This window comes from Erinaceus europaeus, chromosome 2, assembly GCF_950295315.1.
Source record: "Erinaceus europaeus chromosome 2, mEriEur2.1, whole genome shotgun sequence".
Classification (NCBI taxonomy): Eukaryota; Metazoa; Chordata; class Mammalia; order Eulipotyphla; family Erinaceidae; genus Erinaceus; species Erinaceus europaeus.
The window spans coordinates 4,383,341-4,400,500 of record NC_080163.1 but is presented as its reverse complement, the minus strand read 5'-3'; the positions used below and the strand labels follow the sequence as shown (position 1 = coordinate 4,400,500).

The following is a 17,160-nucleotide window of genomic DNA, read 5'->3' as shown; positions in this document are numbered from 1 at the left end:
GTCGTTGTTGTTGGATAGGACAGAGAGAAATGGAGAGAGGAGGGGAAGACAGAGAGGGGGAGAGAAAGACAGACACCTGCAGACCTGCTTCACCGCCTGTGAAGTCACCTCCCTGCAGGTGGGGAGCCGGGGACTCGAACAGGGATCTTTAGACCGGTCCTTGGGCTTCGTGCCATGTGCACTTAACCCGCTGCGCTACCACACAGCCCACAGTAAGTAAATCTTTAGAGAAGATATTGCACCGAAGTCAAAGACTCTGGGCTGGGTCAGGGTGAGGGTTCAGGTCCTGGAACAGGATGGCAGAGGACCTAGTGGGGGCTGTACGTGGAAAACTGAGAAATGTTATGAATGTACAAACTATTATATTTACTGTCGACTATAAAGCATTAATCTCCCAATAAAGAAAAAAAATCTTTAAAGAAGTGGCCAGATTCCTTCCCTTGTCCCTTTGTCAGCACCATGAGGAAAACACAGTCAGTAGCTACTCAGCAGTGGATAAGATTCTTCCAGTGGTCCAGGAGGTGGCGCAGTGGCTAAGGCACTAGACTCTCAAGCATGAGGTCCTGAGTTCAATCCCCGGCAGCACATGTACCAGAGTGATGTCTGGTTCTTTCTCCTATCTTTCTCATTCATAAATAAATAAAATAAAATAATTTTTTTAAATTCTTCCAGAGGTTGGGTGGCACAATGTTGACCTTTCTTATTTTTTTATTTATTTTATTTTATTTATTTATCTTATTTTTATTTTTTTGCCTCCAGGGTTATCACTGGGGCTCAGTGCCTGCACTACAAATCCACTGCTCCTGGAAGCCTATTTATTTATTTATTTATTTTGGATAGGACAGAGAAATTGAGAGGAGAGGGGGAGAGAAAAATAGGCAGGTGGGGAGCCGGGGCCTTGAACCGGGATCCTTGCTCGGGTCCTTGCGCTTCACACTACGTGCACTGAACCTGGGGCGCTACTGCCCGGCCCCCAGAGTTGAACTTTCAAGTAAACTTTTCAAGAGGTCCTGAGTTCAATCCCCAGCATTGTGTGTACCAGATGTACTGGTTTTCTCTCCTCCTCCCCTCACTTCCATAAGTAAATAAAATATAAAAACAACAAAACAAGCGTTTCCACTTCCTCTTTCCTCCCGCTCCTCTCCACTGCTAGGATGATCACCTTCTGTGCAGATTGTAGCAAGTATCTGGAAGCAACGTTCAGATTCTGCCCTTACTGTGGAAAACACTTGCCGAAGGAGCATGACGGGGCCCAGTCCTTCACCAGACCGTCTCTGTCCTCCTTCCGAGGTAAGGGCTGTGACTCAGGGCCCGGAGACAGCCCACCCGCTAGAGTGCATGCCTTGTCAGTGGCAAGCCCTGGGCTTCAAGTCCCAACACCTCACAGACGAGAAAGCCATGAATAGTGGAGCTGTGGTCGGCAAGTCAGTCTCCATCTCCCTCTCCCTCTCCCTCTCCCTCTCCCTCTCCCTCTCCCTCTGCCTCTCCCTCTCCCTCTCCCTCTCCCTCTCCCTCTGCCTCTCCCTCTCCCTCTCCCTCTGCCTCTCCCTCTCCCTCTCCCTCCCCCTTTCCCTTTCCCTCTCCCTGTCCCTCTGCCTCTGCCTCTGCCTCTCCCTCTCCCTCTCCCTCTGCCTCCCCCTCTCCCTCTCCCTCTCCCTCTTTCTCTCTCCCTCAAAGTAAAGATTGGACCCTGGAGGCTGCTCAGAATTATGCTTGAGGCTTTGGGTTCATTCCCTGGCACCATTAAGAAAAAAAAAGTGATGGGGCAAGAGTAGACAGCGTCATGGTTCTGCAAAGAGACTCTCACACCTGAGAATCCAAAGGCCCAAGTTCAGTTCCCCGCACCACCATAAGCCAGAACTAAGCAGGGCTCTGCCAGGAGTAACAGAAGAAGAAAAGGTCTTTGGGGAAAAGGTTCACCCGGTAGAGCATGGGCATCATTCGCCTGGAGCTCGGTGCCCACTCCCTGGCTCCCCACCCTGTGTGCAGAGTGGCCCTCTGCTTCTCTCTGTCTCCACTGAAAGTCTCTCTCCCTCCCGCGAGGTAATAAACATTACTCGTCAGGGGGAAAAGTGAAGGCCAGGCAGCGGCGCACCTGGTTGAGCACATGCACTACAGTGCGCGAGGACCAGGGTTCAAGCCTCTGGTGCCCACCTGCAGGGGGGAAGCTTCATGAGTGGAGAAGCAGGGCTGCAGATGTCTCTCTCCCTCTGTCTTCCCCCACCTCTCGATTTCTCTGTCTCTATTCTGTAATAAATAATTAAAACACTTTTACAAATTGCCACATCAGACCGCTTGCTTCCTGGCCCTCTGCAGCCACCCTGGCCCACCTCCCTCTCCAGTGTCACCGGCACCTTCTTCCTGGGCTTCTCACAAATGTGTCTATCTGTGACTGAAAGGAAGACAGACAGACACACGCAGTCCATTGAGTGGTCTGGGAGGTGGAGCAGTGGGTAAAGCTCTGAACTCTCAAGCACAAGGTCCCAAGTTCGACCCTTGGCATCACATGTGCCAGAGTGACGCTCTGCTTCTGCTTTCTCTCTCTCCTCTCTCTCAAGAAGAAGAAGAGAATTAAGCAGGAAGGCGGGAGAAAGTTCTCCTGGTAGTACTCATGCCCTTCACTGTTTAGGGCTGGGGTTCTGGGGTTCTGGGTTGATCCCTGGAACTGCGTGTGTCAGAGCGATGCTTGGCTCTTCTCTCTCTCTCCCCCCTCCTCCTCTGCCCCCCCCCCCTCGTAAAACCTTATCAGATGCGAAATAAAAGAAGTCTTAAGGAAATACTAAGCAGAGATGAGCAGTCTGGGAGCAGGGTGGCAGCGCACCTGGCTGAGTGCGCATGTTACATTGTGCAGGACCCGGGTGGAAGGTTTCACAAGTGGTGAAGCAGGGCTGCAGGTGTCTCTCTCTCTCTCCCCCTTTCTATCACCCCCTTCCCTCTTGGCTTCTGGCTGTCTAGCCAATAAATAAAGATAATACCAAAAAAATTAAAAAGGAAGGAATGATCTGCTTTGGTAGGTGACCAAAGGAGCAAGGCCGGGCGGGCTGTGAGAGAGACAGGGAAGCAGGCATCTCTGAGTCTGCCCTCAAGAGCGTGTGCTGTAAGGCCCCTCCGGGAAAGGGCCCCCGTCACCCAATCTGCCCTGCACCCACCTGTCCCCAGGCTCCCGGAGGGAGCGGAAGGCCAGTCCTGAAGTCTCCCCCAAGAAAGTGAAATGGTCCAGCTCCATCTCTCCCTCGTCGTCTGTCTCCTCAGACTGTAACAGGTCAGCGTCTGAAGACAACTTGAGTCCCTATCAGAGACTCACAGGTAAGAGCCAGGACCCAGGGGCTGGAGGCATAGCTGTTCAGTGGGCAGGGTGCCTGCCTTGCCAAGCGCATGGCCCAGGTACAAACCCTGGCAGCACCTGGGAGGTGCTATGATGTCTGCCCCCTGCACCTCCAAGCCAGCTCTGCAGGAAAGGGAAGGGATGGGAAGGAGCGTCCACACAGCCTAACTAGACAAGGGGGGGAGGGGAGCGGAGCAGGAGGGAGGGTCAGCTCAGGCCTCTCCTGGCCCCGCCTGGACCTCTGTGCCAGCATCATCACCCCCAAGCCCCCTCCCAGTCTGTGACCAAGACCGCCTCACCCCCACCCCCACCCAACCCCCATTCCGTCCACTCTGGAGTCTGAGCGGCTCGGTCCCCTCTGGGCTCCGGCCCAAGCCCTCACCCCTGCGCCAACACCGTTTCTGGCCGGCAGCCTCTCCTCACCAGGTCTGTTCCCTGGGCCCCGAACGCAACCAGCCTGGCACGTCGCCACCTCCCCAGCGCTCAGAAGACCAGAGACCAGGTAGGCACGGCCATGTGCCCAGCCCCGCCCACCTGCAAGTGTGAGGGGCCTGAGAGCCTCGCACCCCTCTCCTCCTCAGGACCCTCACAGCCTGTTTGTCCCCCCACCCCCTGGGCTCACCATCTCCTCCCCCCCCCCCATGCCTGCGGTGGACGATGGGCAGGGGGAGAATGGAGGTGGTGATGGCTGTCCCTGCGCCCGGCCCAGATGCCCTCCTGGGAGAGGCCTAGTGTCTCTGCACACTCTTGACGCTCAGCAGAAGCTCGGGCCCTGACGCAGCTTGTGTGTACATCCTCTGCAGAAGTTGCCCCAAGTGTATGTCCCGACTCTCCGCCAGCAAACACCTACTCATGCAGCAAGACCCATCTTTTGATTGATTGATTATTTTTTTTTTATTTTTTTTAATATTTATTCATTTGTCCTTGTTGTTTTATTGTTGTAGTTATTTCTGTTGTTGTTACTGATGATGTTGTTGTTGGATAGGACAGAGAGAAATGGAGAGAGGAGGGGAAGATGGGGAGAGAAAGACAGACACCTGCAGACCTGAGAAGCAGGTGGGGAGCCGGGGGCTTGAACCGGGATCTTCTCGCTGGTCCTTGTGCTTTGCGCCACCTGCGCTTAACCGCTGCATTGCCACCTGACTCCCTGATTGATTTTTCTGGAACTTGGACCCCAGGAATTATTTCACAGTTTCAGGCCCCACTTTTTCACTGAGAGAGAGAGAGAGTGAGAGAGAGAGAGAGAGAGAGGCAGCAGAGTGCCAGAGACTCCAGTGCCATAGCATTTCCTGTTTGGTGCTGGGGCTCGAACCTGGGCTGCACACATGGTGAGTCATTTGCCCTACTAGGTGATCTGTCTCTCTGGCCCCAAGAACCCTCTCGAATACCCCCCTCCTCCAGGCAGCCAGCCCTGATTTCTCCCCAGCAGTCATACCCCTCTGAAGGCCCCCGACACAGACTCAATACTTTTCTTTTTATCATTTCTTTTCATTAGATAGAGGCCAAGAGAAATTAAGAGAGAAGGGCAGACAGAGAGGTAGAGAGACACCTGCATCCCTGTTTCACTGCTCATAAGGCCCCCACCCCCATGAAGCTTCCCCTCTGCAGGTGGGTTCCAGGGCTTGAACCTGGGTCCTTGTGCATGGCAACACGTGCACCCTACCCGTACCGCCCGGCCCCCTAGGGCCTCAGTCTTCATCACACAGGGACAAGGCCCCCAGGAAGCAACGTGTGAGGAGTGTGGGCTCCCCCTCCGTCACCCCATCCTGCCCCAGGATGCCACCCCAATTCTTCTCTCTATCCCAAACCCCCCCCCCAGGGCTCTGCAGCAGGCCCCCCACCCCCAGGAGCCCCCTGACTCCCCGGCAAAGCCCTCAGACTCGGAGGCGCAGCCGGGCGACAGCTGCACTCGAGCCTCTGCCCACGGGAACCGTGCTGACGGACAAGAGCGGGCAGTCCTGGAGGCTGGGCTTCCTCCAGACCCGCGACGACCAGGGCCTCCTCTATGAAGGTATGTGCACCGGGCTGCAGGGAGGGGCCTCTGAAAAACGGCCAGGGTCCGTGCCCGGCTGCTGGCTCACCCGTCTCAGGGTCGCTCTCCTAACTTCGAGCACATTGCTATGTGCCCACCCCCCCACACACACACACAAATGCACACAGGAAGGCAGGGGCCTAGCTTGCCCGCTGTCCCGGGAGCCTGGAAGGGTCTGCAGCCAGAGCGCACCGGACTTGCATGCCCGAGGCCCGGGTTCCATTCCGAGCTGAGTGGTGCCCTGTGCAGAACTAACAGCAGCAACACTGCCCCCCATCACTGCCGGGCTGGCGTGGGGGGGGCCTCTTCCCAGGCACGTGCTCTCTGGGTTGGAGAGAACTCCACCAGAGCCAGCCTGGGCTGCTACTCACTCAGCGACGCAGGAGAGAGAGTCTTGAACTCGTGGCGGAGTGGTAATGCAATGTCTTTATTGATCAGAGAGACAACGCTTTCATAGGATAGAACCAGAAGTGGCAAGTCAGAAACGGAAGTGGCTAGGAAAGGGGGTGGAGAAAGGCAAACTCAGACTGGGAAGGTAGAGACTTCCTTAGCGACTGTGGCGAGGGTTTAACTGGTGGGATTAATGTGACCCTGAGAACGGGGAGGGTCTCGAGGTAGAAAGAAGAGAGATCAAAGGAATGGAGTGGGTGGGGATCTTTCAGGAAAACTAGTGATTATGTAGATGGGCCACAGTATCAGGAGTGCAGAGTGGAGCAGGGGGAGCTGGCTTAACGCCCGACAGATTATTATATTATTATTATTATTTACTGGATAGAGACAAAAATTGAGACAGGATGGGGGGAGGAGAGAGAGGGCCTGCAGAACTGCTTCACCACATGTGAACCTTCCCTCCTGCAGATGGGGACTTGGGGCTTGAACCCCGGTCCTTACACGCTGCAAGGTGCACTCACCCAGATGCGCCACCGCTCGGCCCCTGATGCTGAGGGTATAGGCCGGGAGGCTCTGGATGAGCCAGGCCTAAGCCGCAGCAGCTCTGCCACCTTTGCCTGCCGGGCCCTCGTGCTCTCAGCGGCAGCTTCCTTCCTCCCTCAATCCTGCTGAGCAGCAAACTTTATTTTCTTTTTTCTTTGTTAGCCAGAGTATGGTTCAGCTCTGGCCAGTGCTGGGGACTGGGAGGGCCTCAGACATCAAAGTCTGGCAGGACCATGATGCTGCCTCCCCAGCCTCTCCTCACGCATGTGGAGTGCTTTGCCAGGGAGCGAGTCCAGACCCCAGGCATGTGAGGGAGCACTGAGCCACCTCCTAAAACCTTATTCTGTGATGAGGACGGGGTCAGGGAGGTGTCAGATGGCAGCGCGCAGGCTCGAGCCCTCACTCCCCACCTGCAGGGAGTCGCTTCACGGATAGTGAACCAGGTCTCCAGGTATCTCTCTGTCTCTCTCCCTCTCACACATCCCCCGCCCCTCTCAATTTTTCTCTGTTCCTTCAAATAAAATCGGAAAGGCTGGAAAGAGAATGGTTCTGCAAAAGACCCTCATGCCTGAGGCTCCAAGGTCCCAGGTTCAGTCCCCAGTACCACCATAAGCTAGAGCTGAACAGTGCTCTGGTGTGTGCTCTGGTGTGTTTCTCTTTCTGTATCTCTGTCATTAAAATAAATAAATTATATTAGGTTAAAAAAAGAAAATATGGGTGGTCCCGGAGATGGTGCAGTGGATAAAGCATTGGACTCTCAAGCACGAGGTACCGAGTTCAGTCCCCAGCAGCACATGTACCAGAGTGATGTCTGCTTCTCCGTCTCTCCTCCAGTCTTTCTCATAGCTAAATAAAATATTTAAAACAAAAAAGAATAAGAAAAAATGGCTACCAGGAGTGGTGGATTCATCGTGCCAGCACCAAGCCCCAGTGATAACCCTGGTGGCAATAAAAATGCAAAAATTTAAGTTAAGGGGGCCAGGCAGTAGCACAGTGGGTTAAGCACATGGTGTGAAGCGTAAGGGCCAATGCTGGGATCCCAGTTCAAACCCCCCTGGCTCCACACCTGCAGAGGGGTCCCTTCACTAGCAGTGAAGCAGGTCTGCAGGTGTCTCTGTTTCCCTCCCCCTCTCTGTCTTCCCCTCCTCTCTTGATTTCTGTCTGTCCTATCCAACAACGACAACAGTAATAACAATAGTAATAACAACAACAACAATAAACAACAAGGGCAATAAAAGGGAAAACATGGCCTCCAGGAGCAGTGGACTCGTAGTGCAGGCACTGAGCCCCAGCAATAACCCTGGAGGCAAAAAAAAAAAAAAAAAAGATTTAAATTAAGAAAGACAAGTGCTGAAGGTGTGTCCCTCCCCCCCCCCCCCCCCCCCCCCCCCCCCGTATGTCCACAGCCGAGCCAGCCGTCGCCTCAGCCTGCACCTCGGGCTCCCAGAAGCAGAGATTCTCACTCAAACTGGTAAGTACCCGGTGTGGGGGCCAGGCCTGAGGGGGAGGCCCTGGGGTCTAGGCAGCTGCACCCTGACCTCCTCGGCCTGCACGGGGCAGCCTCACCTTGGGCCCCAGTCTCCCTCACTCAGCCTCCGTCAGACCCAGGAAGTCTGGGTGCTTCCCGGCTCCTGCGGGACTCAGTTTCAGCTCTGCAAGCACTGCAGGCACCTCGGGCATTCACGGAGCACCGGCTGTGTGTCCCAGGCTGGGCGCCAGGGTCCAGCAGAGCCCGTCTGAGGGGATCCTGCCCCAGGAGTCACGTGCCCAGCCTTGGCCTGGGACAGCAAGCACTTGGGGAGCAGCCGGGGAGAGAGTAAGACAGTGCGACAGTGCGAGTGGCGGGAGGGGGGGGTAGAGCACAGGCCTTGCTGTGCACGGGCCCTGGGCTCAGAGCCCCGGCCCCCGGCAGGAGAGCACCATAGGCAGCCCTGGGGAGCTGCTCCACTGTCCTCTAAATTCTCTAAATTACCCAGGGCAGTGCTAGCACTTGTGTGAGATGCTGGCTCTGCAAAATTAAATACCAGTTTTGGAAAAACTAGAGAATTGGGGGCTGGGAAGTGACCAACGGGTTAAAAGCACAAGGACCGGCGTAAGGATCCCGGTTCGAGCCCCCGGCTCCCCACCTGCAGCGGGGTCGCTTCACAAGCAGTGAAGCAAGTCTGCAGGTGTCTGTCTTTCTCTCCCCCTCTCTGTCTTCCCCTCCTCTCTCCACTTCTCTCTGTCCTATCCAACAATGACAATAACAATAACAACAATAAGGGTTCAACGAGGGCAACAAAACGGGAAAAACGGCCTCCAGGAGCAGTGGATTCGTAATGCAGGTACCGAGCCCCAGTGATAACACTGGAGGCAAAAAAAAAAAAAAAAAAAAGAAAACCTAAGAATGAGGCTGGGGGCAGGTGAGGATGCACCTGATTGAGCGCACACACTGCAGTGCACAAGGACCCAGGTTCAAGCCCCTAGTCCCTACCTGCAGGACAGAAGCATCATTAGCGGTGAAGCAGGGCTTCAGGTCCCCCTCTCTCTCTCTTTCTCTTTCTCTCTCTCTCTCTCTCTCTCTCTCTCTCCCCCTCTCCCCCCTCCTCCTCTCCTCCCTCCCCCATTCCCTCGCAATTTCTCTCTCTCTCCTAAATAAACAAAATAAAAACAATCTTTGAAAAGAAGAGAAGAAAATGTCGGTCTGGAGTACCTGCTTGAAGTGTCTCTCTGTCTCCCCTTCTCTCCTCTGCGCTGACTTAGAAAGGAGAACAGTGCCCCAGCAGTGGTGCATTGGACAGATGACGAGGACGGGGTCCTGAGTTCAGTCCCTGGCACCGTTCATGCCAGAGTGATGCTCTGATGTCGCACCCCATGACCACCCCATATTAATAAACTCATGACTCGAGCAGCCCGGGAGGTGGTGCACAGGCTACAACCTTGGACTCTGAGGTGTGAGGTCCTGAGTTCTATCCCCGGTATCGCTTATGACAGAGTGCTGCTTGGGCCTCTCTCCTTCCTCGCTGTAAATCTGTCTCTTGTGAAATAAATAAAGAAGATCTTTAAAAGGTAGATAAGTCTGGGGGCTCAGGCGGCGGTGCAGCAGGTAAAGCGCACGTGGCGCAAAGCACAGGGACCGGCGGCGTAAGGATCCCGGTTCAAGCCCCCAGCTCCCCATCCGCAGGGGAGTCGCTTCACAGATGGTGAAGCAGGTCTGCAGGTGTCTGTCTTTCTCTCCCCCTCTCTATCTTCCCTTCCTCTCTCCATTTCTCTCTGTCCTATCCAACAACGACATCAACAATAATAACCACAACAAGGCTACAACAACAAGGGCAACAAAAGGGGGAAAAATGGCCTCCAGGAGCAGTGGATTTGTGGTGCAGGCACTGAGCCCCAGCAATAACCCTGGAGGCAAAAAAAAAGTAAGTAAGTAAATAAAGTAAATAGGTCTTCAAAAGAAGAGAGGGCACTCTGTGAAGCTAGCTGTGCCCTCAGGCGTGGAGCCGCGCTTCTTAATAGGACGCTGTCCAGCTTCTTGCCTCCGTGTCACCCGAGTGCTGGGGTTGTGGGTGGCACTTGTTTTCCTCTTGTTTACCTGGACACACACAGAGACCAGGAAGCTTCATAAGCAGTGAAGCAGGTTTGCAGATGTCTCTCTGTCCGATCAAATAAAATTGAAAGGAAAACTAGCCACCAGGAGCAGTGGATTCGTAGTGCCAGTGGCCAGATATAAATAAACGAGACTGGCCATGGCTGGGGAGCACACATCACACATGCATGAGGATTTGGGTTCAAGTCCCCGCTCCCCACTTGAGGGGGGAAGCTTCTGCATTGAAGCAGGTCTGCAGCTGTCTCTCCCCCCCCCCATCCCTCTCAATGTCTCTTGGTCCAACATAAATAAATATAAATAAACTTAAAAATAAATGAGCTGGAGGCAGGGGTAGATAGCATAATGGTTCTCCAAAGAGACTCATGCCTGAGGCTTTTAAGTCCTTGGCCCACTCCCCCGCACCAGAAGTCAGAGCTGAGCAGTAAATAATAATAATAATAATAGTTACAGTGGTCCAGGAGGTGGCGCAGTGGATAAAGCATTGGGGCTCTTACGCATGAGGCCCTGAGTTCAATTCCCGGCAGCACATTCCCAAAGTGGCATCTGGTTCTTTCTCTCTTCCTATTTGTCTCGTTAACAAATAACATTAAATAATAATAAAGGAAATAAGCCGATAAAAGCCACTTGACTAGTGCTCTGTTAGGCCCGGGACATGACCAAGGAAGTCTTTGTGCTTTGGTTTGTCTGTTGACCTGAAAAAGTCAACCCGGAGCAGTGAAGATGCCAAAAATACCTTTTTTGGGGGTGGGGGGCAGTCACCTCCTGAGTTTCACCACTCCGGGTTGACTTTTTTTTGTTCCCAATAGAGTGAGACAGGCAGAGAAAGAGACCACAGCACCAAAGCTTCCTTCAGTGCAGCGGGGACCAGGCTCGAACCTGTGTCTCTCGCATGGCAGAGCAGCGCTCTGTCCAAGTGAGCAGTCTCGCGAGTCCCGGCAGTGATCCAGGGCTGATGTGCTGGCGGTCCCTCTCGTGGGACTAATATCCTCAACCTTGACGTCCGTCTCATGGACTCGGAGGGCTGCTTGGAGCCCCACCATGACATCTGCATCCCAGCCAACTGGACCATGCGATGGGGAGGGCCCGCCCCCAAGGCCTTTTGAGAGCATAACCTGGAGGTTGCCCCTTCTATCTGGGTCGGATCAGTTTCCCAATGGTGGATGTTGGTCATGTAGGCTTTCCTTCCTGTGAGGGAGGCTGGGAAATGTCGTTTTTAGCTGAAGGCTTCATGTCCAGGACACTTGGAGGTTCTATCTTAAAAGGAAAAAGAACAGAGGAGACAGTATAATGGATCTGTAAAAGACTTGGTGATTGGGGGCCAGGCGGCAGTGCACATAGTACAAAGCACAAGGACTGGCCCGGCCCCCAGCTCCTGCAGGAGTCACTTCACAAGTGGTGAGGCAGGTCTGCAGATGTCTCTCTTTCTCTCTCAGTTTCTCTCTATCCTAACCAATAATAAGAATTAAAATGGGAGGGTTCGGGCGGTAGCGCAGCGGGTTAAACGCATGTGGCACAAAGCGCAAGGAGCGGCGTAAGGATCCCGGTTCGAGCCCCCGGCTCCCCACCTGCAGAGGAGTCACTTCACAGGCAGTGAAGCAGGTCTGCAAGCGTCTGTCTGTCTCTCCCCCTCTCTGTCTTCCCCTCCTCTCTCCATTTCTCTCTGGCCTACCCAACAACGACAACATCAACAACAGTAACTACGGCAATAAAAAGGGCAACAAAAAGGAAAATAAAATATAAAAGTTTAAAAAAATAACTATGGGAGCCGAGCGGTGGTGCACACACATGACCACAAGCAAGGCTCTGGGCTCCAGCCCCCCCCCCCCACCTGTAGGGGAGATTCTTCACAAGCGAGTGGTGAAGCAGGTCTGCAAGTGTCTCGTCTTTGAAAGAAAAAGGTGGTCTGAAGCAGCAGATTCATGGTGCTGGCACCCGACCCCAGTAATAACTCCGGTGATAATGAAAAGTCAATTGGTGGGGAGCCTGGGTCCTGATGAGGGTGACCCTAGAGTGGCACGTGGCCAGTGGGGACATGGAATCCTTCCTGTAAAGAGTCCAGTGTGTGACAGCCCCTCCACCCCGTCTCCCACCAGGATACCAAGGACGGACGCTTATTCAACGAGCAGAACTTCCTCCAGCGGGCCGCCAAGCCACTGCAAGGTATGCCCAGAGACACGGGCACAGAGGGGCCATCGGGGGCGCGTCTTGGGCTGAAGAGCTGGGCTGGGTTTCCCCTGCAGGTGCGGGAAGGGTGGAGGTTCAAGGCCCAGGTGTGTGTGTGCTGTGAGCCCCTCAGGGGCAAACTCCATGAGTAGTGAAGCAGTGCTGCAGGTGTTATGCTTGCATCTTCTCTCTCTCTCTCTCTCTCATTCCCTTCAGGATTATTGCTGAGGCTTGGTGCCAGCATTGCAAATCCACTGTTCCTGGAGGCCATTTTTCCCCCTCATTTTTTGGATAGGACAGAAAGAAATTGAGAGGGGAGGGGAAGATAGAGAGCGATACCTGCAGACCTGCTTCACTGCTTGTGAAGCAACCCCCCACCCCCGTAAGTAGAGAGCCGGGAGCTCGAACCCGTCCTTGAGGGGATCCTTGCGTTTAGCACTATGTGCATCTAGCCCAGTGAGCCGCTGCCCAACCCCCCATGTCTCTCTCTCTCCTCCTTTTCTTTCACTTTATCTCTGTCCTATTAAATAAATTAATAAAAGAGGGGAAGGGTAGAGAAAGACACGGGGGGGGGGGTTAGATAGCATGATGGTTCTGCAGAGAGACTGTCATGCTTGAGGCTCCGAAGTCCCAGGTTCAATCCCTCACACCACCATAAGCCAGAGCTGAGCAGTGCTCTGGTTAAAGAAGAGATAGGGGAGTCAGGCGGTGGCACAGCGGGTTAAGCACACGTGGCAAAAAGCACAAGGACCGGCATAAGGATCCCAGTTCGAGCCCCTGGCTCCCCACCTGCAGGGGAGTCGCTTCACAGGCGGTGAAGCAGGTCTGCAGGGGTCTGTCTTTCTCTCCCCCTCTCTGTCTTCCCCTCCTCTCTCCATTTCTCTCTGTCCTATCCAACAACGATGACATCAATAACCACAACAATGTTAAACAACAAGGGCAACAAAAGGGAAACTAAATAAATAAATGTAAAAAAAAATTTTTTATAAAGAAGAGAGAGAGAGAAATAGGGAGAGAGACCTGCAGCTCTACCTCACCATTTCTGAAGTTTCCCCCTGCAGGTGGGAACCAGGGGCTTGAACCCAGATCCTTGCACATGGTGACATGTGAGTTCAGCTGGGCATGCCACCACCCGGCCCCCATAGCTATTAGTTTTTTAAATGTTTCTTTTTAATATTTTATTTATTTTAATAAGAAAGAGTAGATACAGAGGGAGAGAGAGCAGAACACTGCTCAGTTCTGGTTTAAGGTGGTGCTGGGGATTGAACCTGGGATGTCAGAGCTTCAGGCTTGAAAGGCCTTTGCTTAACCATTATGCTGTCTCGCCAGCCCCAGTTTTTAAAATGTTAATCAAAACAGCTTGCAATCACAACCCATGTGACAGTTAAGCTAAATAAATAAAGACTAAGCTAAGGGGTTAAGGGGTAGCTCGGCCCACGCCCTGCTGGACAGGAAGCCCTGGGTTCGAGCCCCAGAGACACATGGGAGCACCAGGGACAGCCCTTGGGGAGCTCCGTGGATGGTGGGGCAGTCCATGGCGCCTCCACGCTCTCGGCCTCCCGCTCAGCCCCCTCCCACCCCCCTCCTCTGTGTCACTTTCCCACAGACAGGCCGCCAATGCCTAGGGGAGCGGGGGCTGGGCCGGGCTCAGGCAAACCCCACTTCTGGCTAGAGAAGGGGCAGCGGCTCCGTGGGGCCAGGGCCCGGTGGGCTCTGACCTCCCAGGCCCCTGCCTCCCTCCCGCAGTGAACAAGTGGAAGAAGCTGTACTCGACGCCCCTGCTGGCCGTCCCCACGTGCGTGGGCTTTGGCGTGTACCAGGACAAGTACAGGTGAGCCCCTCAGAGGCCGCCCGGGCCCGTGCTGGCTGGCCTGTGCCCTGCTCCTGTGGCCCTCAGCTCTCCCACCTCCCGGGCACCATGTCTTCCAGGTTCCTGGTGTTCCCCGGCCTGGGGAGGAGCCTGCAGTCAGCCATCGATGACAACCCGAAGCACGTGCTGCCCGTGAGGCCGGTGTTCCAGGTGGCCTGCCGGCTGGTATGTAGCTGGCGGGATGTGTGTGTGTGTCGGGGGTCGCCTCTGCCAGCACCAGGAAGCCAGCCAAGCTCTGCTTACCAAGAGCTCTGGAGATAGAAGCTGGGGGGGGGGGGGTGGGCAGTGGCGCTGCAAGGATTCACACAAGGACCAGGGTTCGAGCTCCCTACTGGCAGGGGGGACACTTCACAAGTGACGAAGCAGGTCTGCAGGTGTCTTATCTTTCTCCCTCTCTGTCTTCCCCTCTGTCTCTCCCACTTTCTGTCTGTCCTATCAGAATGGGAAAGAGAAAAGTGGAGGAGGGGAGATGGCCTCCAGGAGAGGTGGATTTGTAGTGCAGGAACCGAGATCCCAGCAATAACCCTGGGGGCAAAAAAAAAAAAAAGATTGAGGAGTCAGGTGGTGGCACACCTGGTTGAGTGCACGTGTCTCAATGTGCCAGGACCCAGGTTCGAGCCCCTGGTCCCCACCTGCAGGGGAGAAAGCTTCACAAGTGAAGCAGGGCTGCAGGTGTCTCTCTGTCTCTCTCCCTCTCTACCACCCCCTTCCCTCTCGATTTCTGGCTGTCTCTATCTAATAAATAAAGATAATAAAATGTTTTTTAAAAAAGATTGAAGCTGGGACTTTGGAGCCTCAGACGTGAAAGTCTTTGCATCACTATTCTGCTGCCTCTCATATCATTTTTTTTTTTTTTTTTTTTGGGGGGGGTTTAAAGAAATTTTTGTGAGGGACAGGCACTCAGTTAAGCACACATATCATCGTGCACAGGACTCTGGGCTCACCCCCGTTCTCCACCTGCAGGGAAAACTTCAGGAGCGGAGAAGCAGGGCTACAGGTCTCTGTGTCTCTCTCCTCCTCCCATCCCTGCTTAGCTTCCGAGATCAGACGAGATCGGGCGTGTTCAGGGTGGTATGGCCATAGACTGTCTCTCCTTCTCTATCTCTCCTTCCCTCTTAATTTCTCTCTGTCCTGTCAAACAAATAAATAGAAAGAAAAGGAAGGAAGGGAAAAAATGGCTTTCAGGAGCGGTGGATTCCTAGTGCTGGCACCAAGCCCCAGCGATAACCCTGGCAGCAACAAAAATAAATAAATAAAAACGGGGGCCACAAAATAGCTCACTTGGACAGCCTGCTGCTTTGCCACGTGCATGACCCGGGTTCGAGCCGGGCCCCACCGCATTGAAAGGAAGCTTCAGTGCTGTGGTCGCTTTTCCTTTCTCTTTCTGCCTCTGCCTCTGTCTGAAAAATAAAAATGGAAGTGGTGAAGCCCTGGTGAACACTAATGATAATAATAAGCTTTTTTCCATAACTATTATGCTGTCTCCCCCTCCCATAAATGTATCAGAAGTAAAGTGAAGAGGGAGAGGAAGGCAGCAGAGCGCCACTCCGCCATTCACTTAGCATCCTTGGTACTGGCCAAGGTGCTCCCATGATGCCGAGACTCAGAACCCAGGGCCTCAAGCACACTAAGGCGTGTGTTTGGCCCACTGAGCCATCTGCTGGGTCTCGGTGCAGATGTCTGTCCTTTGTTCTTTTTTTAAAATTTTGTTTATTTTCCCTTTTGTTGCCCTTGTCTTTTTTTTTAAATGTATTTATTTATTTATTCCCTTTTGTTGTCCTTGTTGTTTTATTATTGTAGTTCCTATTGTTGATGTCATTGTTGGATAGGAGAGAAATGGAGAGAGGAGGGGCAGACAGAGAGGGGGAGGGAAAGACAGACACCTGCAGACCTGCTGCACCGCCTGGGAAGCGACTCCCCTGCAGGTGGGGAGCCGGGGGCTCGAACCAGGATCCTTACACCGGTCCTTGCACTTTGCGCCACGTGCCCTTAACCTGCTGTGCTACTGCCAGACTCCCCTGTCCTTGGTTCTTAAGCCTAACCAGACAGCCCTTTTAGCTGAGTCGCCATCAGTTTCCTAGAGCTTCCCCTCAGGAAAGGCAGGCAGCGCCGAAGGACCCCAGGCTCCGCACTTGGGGCTCCTTGACCGGCCTGGGTGTCGGGACCTTGCCTGCCTAGCTGCTCCTCACTTTTCTGCTCCCCCAGCTGGATGCCCTGGAGTTCATCCACGAGAACGAGTATGTTCATGGAAATGTGACAGCTGAGAATATCTTTGTGAATCCAGAGGACCTGAGCCAGGTAAGACCGGGGCTTCTCGCTCCCGACCAGGAACCACCCAGGGCCCTGCCGGGCTCAGAGACTCCTCTGTCTGCAAACCGCCCACTTCTCTGTCACGCAGCTCATTGCAGACACAGGATTGCTGGCCATCAAATAAAGACCTGGGTGGGAGGGGGCTCAGGTCCTGGAGCATGATGGCAGAGGAGGACCTAGTGGGGGTTGACTTGTTCTGTGGAAAACAGAAATGTTACTCACGTAGAAACTATTGTATTTTACTGTAAACCACTAATTCCCCAATAAAGAAATTTAAAAAAAAACAAAACTCAGAAAAAGTAAGAACAGATAAGCAACTTAGTAGAAAAGTGGGCGAAGAATAAGAGGAACAACTGTGGTGGTGGATGAGGAGGCGGGGCAATGGGGGAAGCGCTGGATCCTCAAGCATAAGGTCCTGGGTTCAGTCCCCAGAATCACGTAAGAGTGACGCTTTGGGGTTCCCTCTCCTCCTTTCTCTTATGTTAACGTGTGTGTGTGTGTGTGCGTGTGCGCGTGTGCGTGTGTGTGTATGTGTGTGTGCGCGCGCGCGCGCGTGCGTGTATATGTGTGTTGCGTTTGTGTGCGTGTATGCACACACATTTTTAAGCAGCTCCTAAGGGACTGGGTGGTGGCACACCTGGTTGAATACATATATCATGCACAAGGACTCGGGTTCAAGCCCCTGATCTGCACCTACAAAGGGGGGAAACTTTTATGAGCAGTGGACCAGGTCCGCAGGTGTCTCTCCCTCTCTCTCTCCCTCTCAATTTCTCTATCTGTATCCAAAGTAAATAAGTAAAATATTAGAAATAAGTAAAATAGTAGAAATTAACTCTTTTTTAAAAAAGCAGTTTCAAAAACAGGTTATGGGGCCGGGTGGTGGCACACCTGGTTGAGTGCAGGGGGAAAGCTTTGCGTGTGGTAAAGCAGGGCTACAG

The 17,160-nt window shown here is 53.6% G+C and overlaps 1 protein-coding gene across 2 annotated transcripts in view; it reads left to right on the top strand.

Moving 5' to 3' along the window:
• Positions 1-17,160, top strand: part of VRK3 (VRK serine/threonine kinase 3) — a 39,656-nt gene that overhangs the window by 7,052 nt on the left and 15,444 nt on the right. Inside the window, exons 1-10 of one of the 2 annotated variants that reach the window (XM_060174223.1) lie at positions 869-991; positions 1,154-1,290; positions 3,160-3,306; positions 3,738-3,827; positions 5,145-5,336; positions 7,697-7,761; positions 11,973-12,039; positions 13,789-13,873; positions 13,972-14,077; positions 16,118-16,210. In XM_060174223.1, the coding sequence (XP_060030206.1) occupies positions 1,155-1,290; positions 3,160-3,306; positions 3,738-3,827; positions 5,145-5,336; positions 7,697-7,761; positions 11,973-12,039; positions 13,789-13,873; positions 13,972-14,077; positions 16,118-16,210 (981 nt within the window). In that variant the 5' untranslated portion in view covers positions 869-991; position 1,154. Of the gene's footprint in view, positions 1-868; positions 992-1,153; positions 1,291-3,159; positions 3,307-3,737; positions 3,828-5,144; positions 5,337-7,696; positions 7,762-11,972; positions 12,040-13,788; positions 13,874-13,971; positions 14,078-16,117; positions 16,211-17,160 lie in introns of those variants that run through there. The other variant, XM_060174232.1, reaches the window with a different exon arrangement.